Below are 13669 nucleotides of genomic sequence, written 5' to 3'. Positions count from 1 at the left end.
CTACCCACAGTGCAACACTCCAGAAGTCGACTCTAGCCTCGGTACTATGGAAGCGCTCCGCCGAGTTAATGCACTTAGAGCATTTTCTGTGGGGACACACACACTCGAATATATAAAACCGATTTCTAAAAAAACGACTTCTATAAATTCGACCTAATTTCGTAGTGTAGACATACCCTTATTCTCGCTTGACTGCATCGTTACCAAGTACACTGTGCTTTCCCTTTAAACTGTTTCAAAGATCCACAGTACAGTAACTGGTGGAAGAGTGGAATTTCACTGTTGTGCTAGAGATGTCCTAAAACCACCAACTGAAGAGTCTACTTCAACTGGTGGCACCCCTTCTCCCCAGCCCTCAAGTTGACTGATTTATTTCTTCGGGGGGGGAGAAGTACCTTGAATTCCTGAGTCAAAAGACAGGACACTGTGTAACAATTTGCAGGATGGAATCTGATCCTCAGGACATTTTCACAAAACACAACCAGATTGATGTCTTGTCCTCAGCTGATAGACACCAGGTCATTCTGGTTTCTCTCAATGCAAATTAAATTTGTATTTTTTTTTTTTAAATGGAAGGTTGCTCCTTAGCTGGAATTGTTCTCCCTGACCCCAAGTTGTTTTATCCTTCTCTAGGTCTAATGAATATTGCTTTATTTTTCCATACAATCATGGCCATTTCAGTCCATGTCAAACTGTGTGCGGAATACTGCCTCTATTTAACCCCTGGGTGGGTGGTGTGTGTTTTTGTTTGTTTTTTTTTGTTTATATATTGGCTTGGGAGGAGTTGCTGCTTATTGGCAAATATCAGTAGACACTGATTTCACTGCACACAGACAAACAATATTTCCACTGATGATGATCAACATTTATAGATAAGGAAAGAGAAATGCTGTTTGGGGACTTACTACAGTTTGATTTAAGGATTTTGAAATTCAAAAAATTAAGCTTTATACGAGGTAATTAAAATGGTCACCGTCTACAGCCATTGAATACTTGTCTGGCCTCTCCATAATTTCCTGCAAGTGTGAAAATTTAGAGGAAAAAATGCTTAAAAATAAACATTGCTATTTGTTGAAATTTATTTTAAGAAAATCAAGTTCTGCCCAGCCAAATTATACAGGAGGAAATCAACTGAGCTGGTCACTCCTTGCTACAAAAATGATAGTCCTGCCATAAAAGAAAAGGAAAGGAAATAGTCATGCTTCTTCCGACACACCCCTTTTTCAAAAATTTGGCTGAGTCCATTTTAATAATATTTTAGCAGTTGGTGTGCGGCTGCAGGGGCCATTCAACACTATCCTATTACTCCAGCTGTAGAACCTTCAATGCCATCTCCCTAAACCTTCAGTACAGCTAAACTGACTCTGTGGCGTGTCGTAGGTAAATGTAACTTTTGTTATTTTGACTGTCATGGATGCTTTAATATGGTAAATGCTTTCGGGGTGAGGTTTCTATGCAGACCTGGTCTACTGTAGAGCAGAGGCCCATGACTTTTTCTTGCTCTTAGGAGGCTATAGACATTTCATGTATAAGGAGAAGTCCTTTCTTGGTAACTTTTCAAACATCTGCAGAACCTTGTCACATCTTTATCTCTGCGATCTTTTAATCTAAAAACAGTTAATCCCCCCGCCCCCCTCAGTAAACAAAATTTATTTCAAAGGGAGGCGAGGGGGGGAGTGAACTATCTTCAGTACATTTTACAGCCTACCAGGGAACAGCTCAAACATGATGATAGCCTGGCTTCAGTGACAATATACGCATAGATCATGTGCTTAAGTATGGCATGTTTCTGCAAGTAGTCTTTTGGCCAGATGTTGGGAGTACATATGGTATCCCTTCTGTCCTCCCCGTCCTCCATATCAGCACACGCACTGTTTTCTCTCTCATAGCCTTATCACTGTGTGCGTACGTTTTCTTTGTGGTGTTTTGGATTTTTCCTTGTAACCTTTAATTCCAGGAAGAGAATGGCTTTCCCATTTCTGGGATGAGGTGAGAGCAGCATCAGTCTGAAAAGACTGATTCCAGAATCAATGGGGCAGGGTATATGAGGTGGTGGTTAATCTCTGCTCCCTTCTAAAAAGTCACCATACCCCCACCTGCCTTTCTGGAAGGGGCGTCGGAGGTGGCTCCTCCGTTCAGTCAAAAACGAAATTTAAAAGCACTGGGGAACTAAAGTCATTTTGTATTTGTTTGCACAGAGAACATATACAGAGAAACTTTAAGACTCAGATTAACTTGACTGCTTTGAGTTCTCCAAATGTCTAGGGCTTTGAACTAGTATTTTAATAACGTATTGAGGAAAAGACTAGCTCACATTCAGAGGGGAAAGTGTCTATTTAATTTGATTTTGTACTTTGTGTAGGGTCGTCTTTTTAAAGAACCCTTATTTTCCAGCCTTTCGTGAGCATGGTAGGTCTGAACTGCCCAGGAGAGGTAGTGCAATGAAAACCCAAACCTTAATCTCTGCCTTTTGACTGCTGATTAAAGCAAGTAAGTCAGAAAAGGAAAGCTCAGTCTAAATCAAATTTACAGGGGATAAGTCCTTCACTTGCCACCATCTGAACTCAAGCCCAGAAATTCCCCTTTCCCACAAGTTCACGCTGAGGTTCTACCCTAAATGTTACTGACAGTGGACAAGCAGAAAGTCATCTCTTCTGTCCTTCACAACCACGCTCACTTAAGCAGCAGCCAATATTTGTCAAAGATTGCCCACTCCCATTCCTTTAGTGACTGCAGAAATTAAGGAATGTTAATCTTGGCAAAAGGCACCCGAAAGGTGCCTAAAAGAGCTTATTGTCCTATAATAACTGCCTGGTAATGACATTAGATCCTCCAGCAAGTTCAAGAAGTAAAAGAAAATCAAAACCCTAGGCAAGTGCACACTGTTTTTCTCCCACTCGTCCTCCACCGTGAAGGGGGAACAATGACCTCAGAAACCATTTTTTCTTTCCAATGTGCTGTGAGTTATTTTTTCAGTGGCAGCATGATTTTAATTCTGGTCCTGGGATTGAACATAACATAAGAATGATCATACTGGGTCAGACCAAAGATCCATCCAGCCCAGTATCCTGTCTACCAACAGTGTCCAATACCAGGTGACCCAGAGAGAACGTACCTAACAGGTAATGATCTAGTGATCTCTCTCCTGCCATCCATCTCCACCCTCTGACAAACAGAGGCTAGGGACACCATTCCTTACCCATCCTGGCTAATAGCCATTAATGGACTTAACCTCCATGAATTTATCCAGTTCTCTTTTAAACCCTGTTATAGTCCTAGCCTCCACAACCTCCCCAGGCAAGGAGTTCCACAGGTTGACTGTGTGCTATGTGAAGAAGAACTTCTTTATTTGTTTTAAACCTGCTGCCCATTAATTTCATTTGGTGGCTCCTAGTTCTTATATTATGGGAACAAGTAAATAACTTTTCCTTATTCACTTTCAGTCCCCCACTCAGGATTTTATATACCTGTCATATCCCCCCTTAGACTCCTCTTTTCCAAGCTGAAAAACCCTAGTCTCTTTAATCTCTCCTCATATGGGACCCGTTCCAAACCCCTTATCGTTTTAGGTGCCCTTCTCTGAACCTTTTCTAATGCTCCACCTGAAGAAATAAAGGAAGTGCAACCAGAAGACCGACCAGCCAGACACTTTTTTTACCTTCAGGAGCAAGAAGAAAATTGGCTTCCCTTTTCAAAGAAGCCACTTTTACACAAATAGGGCTGTCATTTTGGGCTTCTGTCCCAGGTTGTCCACAGACCAGCCACTGGGAAAATCGAAGTTGCACTAGATTAGAGGGTTCTTGACAGCTCAAACTACAAGAAATTTTTTGGATGACTATGCTGACCTCAACTCTAGACAGTGTTCATCCAAGCCACTTACTTGTGTCAAACTCTTAAGCATGCCTGCCTATCTCCATCAGACAGCTTCTAGAGTGCATCTTCTGCCATTTCCAAAAAAGCCCTTCCATTTGGGTTCTTAAGAACATGCCAACAGTTTACCACTGGTTGGCTGGTCAATTACATGTACATATTTTTGGGAGCCTACCTATAATTTTTTGAGCTCGTCATGGACACCTATTGCCATAGGACATTGCCAACCTCAGAACTCTGAAGGTCATGTGGATTCATTAGCTGTTTATAAGAAACAGAGACCTTCACAATTACTCTCAGGTGGAGAACTATCTGAACTGTGAAAGCATGCATAATTCCTCTTAAGGTATTTAGAAGTGCACATCACCACTGTATTGATACCATAACAAGTAACTGAAGGGCACAAATTTCCAAAAAGCAAGAAAGTGGCATGGTACTTAGCAGACACCAGTTACATATGGGTATAGACTTTGAAGACTACTTGTGAGACACTGGAAGCACTGACTTCCTGGTGGTGATGGTAGAAAATGCAGTATCAAAAGTTGTCTTGTTTTAGGTAGGTTTGGGAGGATTTTGACCGTCTCAAATAGGACGTTACATATGTTGGTTGAGGTCCCGCTGTATAGAACCTACCTCTGCTTCTTGACCACTACGTCGTAGGGCTTGACAGTTGTCTGACAAGCTCAGCTCTCTTGTTGGGTCACTGATGGGGAGGCAGACTGAAATAGCACACTCCATGGTCAAGTTAGATCCTTGGAAATCAATTGAAGGATGCTAACTTACACCTGGAAACAGTTAAGCTGCCTGCTGTGTGTATGAAGCAATGGTGTGATGTTTATCTGTCTGTCCTGCCCAGGAGATATCACCGCATTCTATGTGGGTTGTAGCCCTCCATGTATCCATCTGAACCAGAGGTAGAATGAGTTGCAGTAGTCCATATTCACATCCAGTAGGGAGGGATGTAGTTTTCTTACCAGATGAAGATGATGGAAAGCATTTCTTGCTACTGCTATTTGTGTCTAGTTTAAAATTGCCTGAGAGATACATATCTGCTTGATGAGAGGTTAAAGTCCTTGGCAGGTGATGCTTGTTGTCTTAAGTGCATCTCATCAGGTTTATCTCTTGTCTAGGGTTACCTTGAAGCAGCTGCTTTTATCTATATCTTTCTCTTCCAGACATTGATAATGCAATGTGGTACCCTTTTCTTTCTCTAGGGAAGTTCAGATTTCCTTTCACAATGCATGGGATTTGTTCACAGACCAATCCCAAAATTGAGACTCCATTAAGATTTCTAGAGATGATGATGATGATGATGATCTGCATCTAAATCCTCCCTTGATAAACTAGTATGTGAAAACTACAGCATTTCTTTAACTTGCCATTATGCCAAACAGGACCGATATAGAATAGTCTTGTAATTAAGCTACCTGAACTGGGACTCATGAAATCTGGGTATGTTCCCAGCTTTGCCACAGATTTCCAGCTGGACCTTGGTCATTTCATTTAATCTTTGAGCCTCAATTGTCCACTGGTAAAATGGGAATAATACTTGCTTTCCCCTCACTTTGTCCCTTTTGATTGTGAGGTCTTCAGGTGGGGATTGTCTGAACCCTGCCTAGGAGAATGAGGTCTGCTCTCAGTTGGGGTCTCTGGAATAATGCTGGAGTTAATTAATAAATAAATCGTACCAAGTGGCCAGTGGAAAACTTCATGATTAAATACAAAGTCTTAATACCAGGAATAGTTCTGGACTTCCTCTACCAGTGGGCAACCAGAGACTTTAGAGAGGAGTATCACTTGAGATCCTGCCTACAGAGTGATTTAAAATCATTGTCAGCCTCTAACTTCTCTTCCTCTTCAATGTGAACATATCCTGCAGTGATGCTACAGTGCTGTTACTAAATAAAGGGAGAAACTAGGAAACCTTTTTCAGTGGGTAGGCATTCACCTAGAGTTGCAATAGGCTGAATGTGTTCTGGACAGTTGGGCTAAACAGACTGTGCACCCTGAGGAATGATCCTTTAGTTGTTCGATCTTTCACTGGGTAACCTCGGTGTTCTGTAAACTGTACATTGATTGGTCTCTTTTCAGCTGGGAACACTTTAAAGACTAGTGGATGTTCTGATGGGATCACCTGGCACATCTTTATCCAAATTTCTTCCTGGTCTTTGTAATACATAAGATCAAGAGGGACTTGCCCAGTGTGGTACAAATGTATCCGCCTTGGTCTAAGAACTCATGGTTCTAACTGCTATATTTGGCAACACAACCAACTTTGAATTTTCCACTTAGACTTGCTCGTGCACGCTTGGTAAGAGAACCAAAGAGCCACGTGACCCTTGTAACATGGCTGCTGATCCAGGTGTAAAGAGACAGCAGTTTAGGCAAAGTTATCACAACTCTCCTGTTAATCTTGGAACAAATCCATATCAAGGACATGTTCAGCAATTAAAAAACAAAACCCTGTTTTTGTGGAATGATGCACTGAAAGAAATATCAGCTGCAACATAGCCCACATACAACTCCATGTTGCAGTCCCCACCTCAGCCTGACCCTAGAGCTTTTGGCTAATACCCCTAAAGAGCCATGTAGCAATATGTACTATAGTCTCCTCTCAGATGGAAGGATAGTTGACAGCTCACCTCTGTGTTGCCGGATCTGTTTCAAATCATTGCTGTCTGATGGCTGCCTGGCAGTTACAGCCCAGGCCCTAATGGGCAAAATTGATACTAACAGGGACCGTCAGTGATGGTCCCTAGTCTTTGTGCTGAGACTGAATGGACATGAAAAAACTGTTCTCTTCCATCTGAGGTGATCCGTGTCAAGTCAGAGTTGACCCACACATTGGAGGGACAGTGTGGGAAGCCTTCACTCCATTTGTCAGTGTTTGTCAATCTGGTACCTTTAATGAGCACCAAACTAAAATAACAAGACTGTCTCCTAAAAGATGGCACTAGGCAAGTCCCTAGATCCTTCTGGTTCATATTTTAATGGAAATGATCCACTGCAGTGCTGGCTGTAAATACAAGGTCTGTGATGGAACATAGTAGATTTGGCTCTAGTATTCATTTAATTTACACTCCGGGATGGAACTGTGTTAGGTAACATTTAATAAATGACACTCTAGTTTTGCAGAGGTTGAGTTTAAACTCTCCTTTATAGAAGGAAATCTAATTGTTGTGTCTTCAGTTTATGTACTGTTGGCTAAAACAAATGCTAGAGTGAACTGGCTCTTCTGACTTGAGGAGATTCATCAAAGTTAATTTGTGTTTAACAAGGTAACTGGATATATATGGAAGATTTTATGCTTAAAGCAGTGGTTTTCAGCCTGTGGTCTGCAGACCTCTGGGGGTGCACACACTAGGTATTCCAAAGGGGTCTGCACCTCCATTTGATTTTTTTTTTTTTTAGGGATCTGCAAATGGGGGGGGGGAGGGAGTTGAAAACCACTGGCTTAAAGCAAACAGAATGCTGGAAAATGCAACTTTTAACGTTCAGGTGGGGGGCAGGGAAGAATTGCTCATTCAGAATGAAATTGCAGAAAACTTCATTATTTACGGTTCTAAGGATTATATTAAACTAACTGACTGGCAATTGGGATTTGAATTTCTCTCTTTAGTGTTACAGCATCTCATTACTGGTAGTAAGGTCTCAGAGGAAGAGTTCTTGATTCCTGGCATCGAAGCAGTTAAGTACTCCTAATAAGAACCAAAAGAATCTGTTATAAGAATAGCACTTGAAAACCTCAGTGTAACCATATTAAAGAATATTTCTTTGCCTTTTGCTGTGCAGGCATAGAAAGGGGAGTTCATAAAACATCTGTGTGCTCAACCCCTCTGTTTTGAACAATTTGCTTCTTGAAGCATGTTCCTGTCCCTATTTTCAAAGCCAATTGGCAATTATTCCTAAACAGATACCATCTATGACAAATTTCAGTCTGGAGTCAATTTGTGTTATCAGGCTGATGGATCTTGTGGCAGTGCAATTTATTTAAAATAACAAATGTATATCCAAGGGTGTCAATTTTAAAGAAGTGAAACTGCAAGAAAGTTTTAAAAGTAGACGGAATCCCTGTTGATGCAAAGAAACGCTTCTAAAAGTGTCTTCAAGTGATAAACTACTCTTCCTACGACCCCTCGCTCCCTGAAAATATGGACTTGTCATAGATTACCACAGCACTGAGATGTATGCTGTGGTAATCATTGGTGCCAAGGAATTGGTGAAAGTTCTTTATTTGTGGAGACAATGTTCTAATGTTCTCTTCGCACTTTTTTCAGCAGTAATTTGCATTAGTAAGAGAACAAAAAGCTGAAATCTAGTAACAGATTATTTTTAAGAAAAGCATAAATCTCTTCATTGGTCACTGAGATTTGGAGAGAGTTAGTATTTTTTAAAAAGTAGCTAAAAATACATAGCTTCACTGTCTTTTCTTAGCCACTATTTCAGAGATGCTTTTCTAAGAGCCACAGTCTTTGCTGTTTACGCTGCAGTTTGTAGGATAATGGAAAATTCCACTAAAACTGTTCTTAAATTGGTGTCTCCAGAGTAGCAGCCTGTTGAGCGTTGTATTATATGTATCATCTTTAAATATTAAAATTGTAGGCTTTCTGGCTGCCTCTCAACTTAGATTGTGTGCCGAGTGGTTTTGACATTGCATAACCTTGATCTTTAGCCATTAAATATTCACCTGTTGAAATAGCTGTGGAAGTTCATTTTTTTAGCTGTTAGTTCAATGCATATAGATTGCATGAATGGACTGCATATGGAATCACAGTTAACTAATTATTGTACTAACGAAAGCCTGGAGAAGAGATGCAGGGTGGGAATAAAGAATAGGAGATACTGTACTTTACAGTTACTGTACTGTAGGTAAAGCAACCAGTTTCTGTGGATTTTATGTCAGTAGGGTTTAGAAACTAATTAGCAATCCCAAGTAAGCAAATGCTCCTCTTGCAATAGAGTCGGGCCATCTGTTGATACCAGTCCTTTCTTCTTTCTGTGAATGTCTTGCATTTTTCTTTAGGAGCACTAGTTTTGTTAAGCGTATATTATCAGTTCGGCATAATTTTACGAGGAATCTTCTGTTATATTTGAGCTTCCTGTCCCTTCCTTCCTTCCTTTTTTCTTTAAAACTTCTTGCTCTTTCCCCTTAAAATGACTCCTTTGACTTCTGTGAATAAATCGCTAATGTTGCACTCTTTAAGCATTAAACACTTATTTCCGTCAGTAGTCTGATACAGGATCGCATTTCACTGCTGCTCTCTCCTGTGTAGCTTTCTGCTAATGGGTTAGAGGAAGGGGGCATGTCATTCAGGTTTTTTTCTTTTCCAGCTTTTGTAGCTGTTTGTGGCCCAAATACCCTTCATTTTTACAATGAAGCAAACTTGTAAGAATTACACGTAGAACAAGACCGCTATGCAATGCAACTCTTTCCCAAACAGTTTATATGAAAGGGATTGCCAGGAAGAATAAATGAAAGAGGAAGTACTTTTTAAAAATGTAACTTTTGGTTTTCTTATTGATATTACAAAAAATGCATCTGAGATATGTAACAAACAGGGCATATTGTCCTATGGGTCTTGGTGTACGACTCCTTTATGGTGGTTTTTGCCTTGCTGGCAGGGAGGAGAAAAGAGAACTAGGGTCCTGCGTTTCTTCAAGAACGGGGGAGGAACCTTATTCTGAATTGGCGCCACTGCTCTGTATGGAAATAATGTGTATTTCTACCCAATCCAGCCGAATGGAGACAGGCATGGTTTTATTTTTTTAACTGAAAAATCTTGCTGCCTTGTCGCCTAAATATCCACACCTTCCCCTGATGTGTCTGCTTTCATGGCATAGAGCAGATCTCTTCCGTCTCTTTGAGCCTTGTGCACGGGATTCCTTTCTCCTAGGAAACTAGTTTACCTCCATTTTTTTCGCTCACACTTGGGAAACATGAAGTGTAGGCTTGAAAGAGATGCCTTAAGTATTAGAAATCCCCCTTACTGTTCACCCAGTGTTTATTCCTCCCTTTCCTCCCCCATAGTATTCGGCAGTTGACCTACTCCTGTAGCCAGCAGCTTAGTTGCCTCCTGATGTACAGCAGTGTGAATTGAGAGAAGAGGGGTGTCAACCAAAGGCAGGTCTAGCATCTGACGCTGACTTGCATCCCCTCCCAGGAGTACTATGGAGGTCGCAAGCAGGGAGGCCATTGCCTTAGGGCTGCTATTAGTGCTGTTTTTTGAACCAGTAATGTCATTCTGCTCTTCGCCAGAGCCTCCAAATGAATCTGAGTACAAACTCCCTCACTGGGGCACTGCGCACACAACTGTGGGAGATGAGCAATGTGTTGGATGGAGAAATACCAGCCCTCTTAAGTTTCAGAGTAGCAGCCGTGTTAGTCTGTATCCGCAAAAAGAAAAGGAGGACTTGTGGCACCTTAGAGGCTACGTGTACGTGCAGCAGTGCTGTCTGGTCTTCAATGCATTATTTTGTTTTTAGCAGTACAAAATTGAGTTGTCATTCTCTGTGGATCAGGCAGTAGATAATTAGAAAATGTGTCTATTTATAGAGAAGTAGAAATATCTGGAATTCAAGTCTAATTGAATAGACTTAACAGCCTATTTATAAATGTTGGGCTAATTATGGTTTGTAGAAACATCTCCGTGGGAGATGGTATCTGACCTGCAGTCACCTATTCCTTTATTTGTAATAAAATAGTCTAACACAAGATAAGTCAATACTCTTTCCGTACATAGTGCATGGATGTGCTTGCTACTTTCTGTGAGTGCTGATGTCTAGAGCAATGGATCCAAAGCAGGCGAAAGGGAAATCTTTGTTTTTTTTATACTTGTAATTTTAAACTTGGTATGGAGCCACTACTTTGGATAGAGCATCCCTGTATATATCTAGTATTGTCGCTGTTTGGTTTAGCATGGGGTTCCCTTATCTAGTGACAAAGGAGAAATGTCAAATTGGGGCTGAAGTGTCACAATTAAGGCAACACAGCTAATGGTACCTTTTGTCAGCCCATTACTCGCAGGGCCATGTGTGCTCCTCAGCACAAAGGGACTGAATTCCTTAGCTGTTCTGCAGCTCCAGGGGATGGTCTCGTCCTGTCTATGTGCTTCAAGTTGAACATAGGCATAAATATTGCCCCACAGGGATAGCTCAGTGGTTTGAGCATTGGCTTGCTAAACCCAGGGTTGTGAGTTCAATCCTGGAGGGGGCCATTTGGGACACAAATTGGGGATTGGTCCTGCTTTGAGCAGGGGGTTGGACTAGATGACCTCCTGAGGTCCCTTCCAACCCTGATATTCTATGATTCTAAGAGTTAAAACCAGTTGAGCCATGTATGGTAAGTTTGTGCTGTTCCTATTCTGTGGACAAAGGACATGAGGCTCTAATTCTGTTAATACAGCATCTTTCACAAGCACTAAATTTGCACTCTTCAAAAAAAAAAATCTAAAGTACTGTATACCACAAGAGGCAAAGTAGATATGGAAGAAATGATATGGTTATACCATATTATATGTACTAGTTTACTGTTCTGGGAGACTAGAGGACAAGTGCTTTCAGCTACCTGAAATTGTGGGTATTCTGGGTTCTTGTATGGCCCTTGTTAGCAAATGAGGAGCTCACAAATCCTCGCATTTGTATTTATTGTACTTATGAAGCATCTAGCTAGGCATAGGCCAGTCTGGGTCCACAATATAGTTCAGCACGTTTTAGAATATATGGTTAATCCTTGTTCTAAAACTCTAATAATGATAAGCTGCCACTAATAAGTGAAGGATTGAAATCCTAACTAGATTTTCTCCTTGTCGACAAGAACACTGGACATTATCTGTTTGTCCTTTAAATGGAAAACAGCATTAAGGTTACCTGAATAGCATGGGTACAGAACATTTTTTATGGGATTTAAAACAAAAAACCCTCAGTGAAGAGCCAAAGCTGCCTGATTTTTAACCAAGATGTTTTTGAGAATTTTCTACTTTATTTCTCATAGTTGTTTTGGATTGGATAAATGTCAAATAAGTGTGTGGGGGAGGGGGAATGATTATCAAGATGGATAAAATGTAACCTCTCTAGCTACCCGAAATGGAAAGATGCCAGATGATGCATTCTGCCCCTCCTGTTCTGTTTGTACAGACTTTGATTTTGATGCGACTTTAGCAATAAAGGTGACAGTTTAGCTATGTTGACTTCAATGGGAGTGCTGGATGCTCAGCATATTAGGAAATCAGGCTGCAGCTTTAAGGGCTTAAGGATTTAGGAGCCTGCTTTTAGGCACATAGTCTTGAAAACCTTCGCAGAAATGTTTATCCCCATTGTAGCGAGGTGTCTTGAGTAGTCAGTAAAGTAACTGGTTAGAATTCCCAATATCTGATGTCCAAGAGAATCCAGAGAACTTAGACTATCAGTCAGATTTGGTTGGGGGACCCTAGCATTGTTTCAAAATGTGCAAAAAACCAGCATGGCTACTTATTCTTAAAAATAGAGTTACAAAATTATCTAGCATTTTTAGCCCTGTTTGTCTAATTCTAACATTTAGGAAGGTTTGTATTTTATTTGGGGGAGAGTCAGACAACTGTGCAATAGGAGCAGGGCAACAATTGCAATACTGAAGTAGCAAAGCTGCCAGTGTGTTGGATTGCCTTTCTTAAGGCATCTGTGGCCCTGATCTCAAAGCTAACTTTAATTCTTGCATTTTTAGTGTGTAGGGAGAATGAAATGAATGGATAAAAATGCAGCAGATTTTTCTGATAAAGAAATGGATAGGATATTTTTTTCTGTTTTTAATCTGATCACAAAAGGGCTTAAACTAGTGTCGAGAGCACTTTTTTTTACTCCAACAGCTGGCTTAAGTGTCCATTCACACACCATTCTTCTCCTTTGGAATACAGCTCTGGAATACGGCTTTAAACTACGACTTAACTGGCTTGGGGTACTAAATAAATCCTATTCCTTTGCCTTGTGGTGGTGTTTTGGTTATTTCAGGGCTTTGGAACTGTGCCCTGGCTCCGCTCCAGCTCCAGGTAAAAACCTGCAGCTCCACTGCTCCGGAGGTGCTCCGGGCTCCGCTCCAAAGCCCTGGATTATTTGACGCTTAAGGCAACATTTGAAAATTAAGTTTTAGCTCACTGAGCAGTATTTTTGTAATTACCTTGTAGTCATTTGAATAAGTGGGCGACACAATTTTTTTTGTCCCATTTCAATCATAGTCTGAGTAGTTTTTAAAAAAGAAAAATAAATTACCCTCCCTTTCCCAAGGTTTCCTATGCGCGACCAAGTTCAGCTTCTATCAGAGATGCAAATTTGTACGTCAGTGGACTTCCAAAAACAATGACCCAGAAGGAACTGGAGCAGCTCTTTTCTCAATATGGACGCATTATTACTTCTCGTATTCTAGTTGACCAAGTCACTGGTAAGTAGGCAGCTGCTCGGCACTGTCTCTTTCACTTTCTCAGACTGGCAGGTTGTGAAATATTCCACCTTCCAAGGCGGCAGACTTGCATCCAGAACATATCAAAGGTATATGTGGGCCAGAAAATGCAATTTTCTGCTGGAATTCTTCATAAATATGCATGGACAAAAATAGATCGGGAGTGGAGTGAGCCAGCCTGAGTCATTTCTACCCTGAAGGTGCAGGTTTGAAGCCTGTTTCATGGCTTGTAATAAATGTACAGCTGCTATAATCTTCATTTCCAAGCTGCTGCGTGAAAATAGTCCCCATGCTCCTTATAAAATGCTAATAAACAATCTTTTTATAAAAAGCAAAATGTTATGCAGTAATGCACAGCTAGTTCTCTCAGGC

At 40.9% G+C, this 13669-nt stretch overlaps 1 protein-coding gene across 13 annotated transcripts in view; it reads left to right on the top strand.

Moving 5' to 3' along the window:
• The window catches only part of ELAVL2 (ELAV like RNA binding protein 2), a 170390-nt gene that overhangs the window by 145345 nt on the left and 11376 nt on the right, over positions 1-13669 (top strand). For all 13 annotated transcript variants that reach the window (XM_084628901.1, XM_084628891.1, XM_084628900.1 and 10 more), the window contains one exon: positions 13126-13279. In XM_084628901.1, the coding sequence (XP_084485027.1) occupies positions 13126-13279 (154 nt within the window). The remainder of the gene's footprint in view (positions 1-13125; positions 13280-13669) is intronic.

The sequence above is a fragment of the Lepidochelys olivacea genome (assembly GCF_965140295.1).
Source record: "Lepidochelys olivacea isolate rLepOli2 genome assembly, chromosome: 5".
Classification (NCBI taxonomy): Eukaryota; Metazoa; Chordata; order Testudines; family Cheloniidae; genus Lepidochelys; species Lepidochelys olivacea.
Note: the sequence above shows the minus strand (reverse complement) of the source record. Positions and strands in the feature narration are given on the sequence as shown.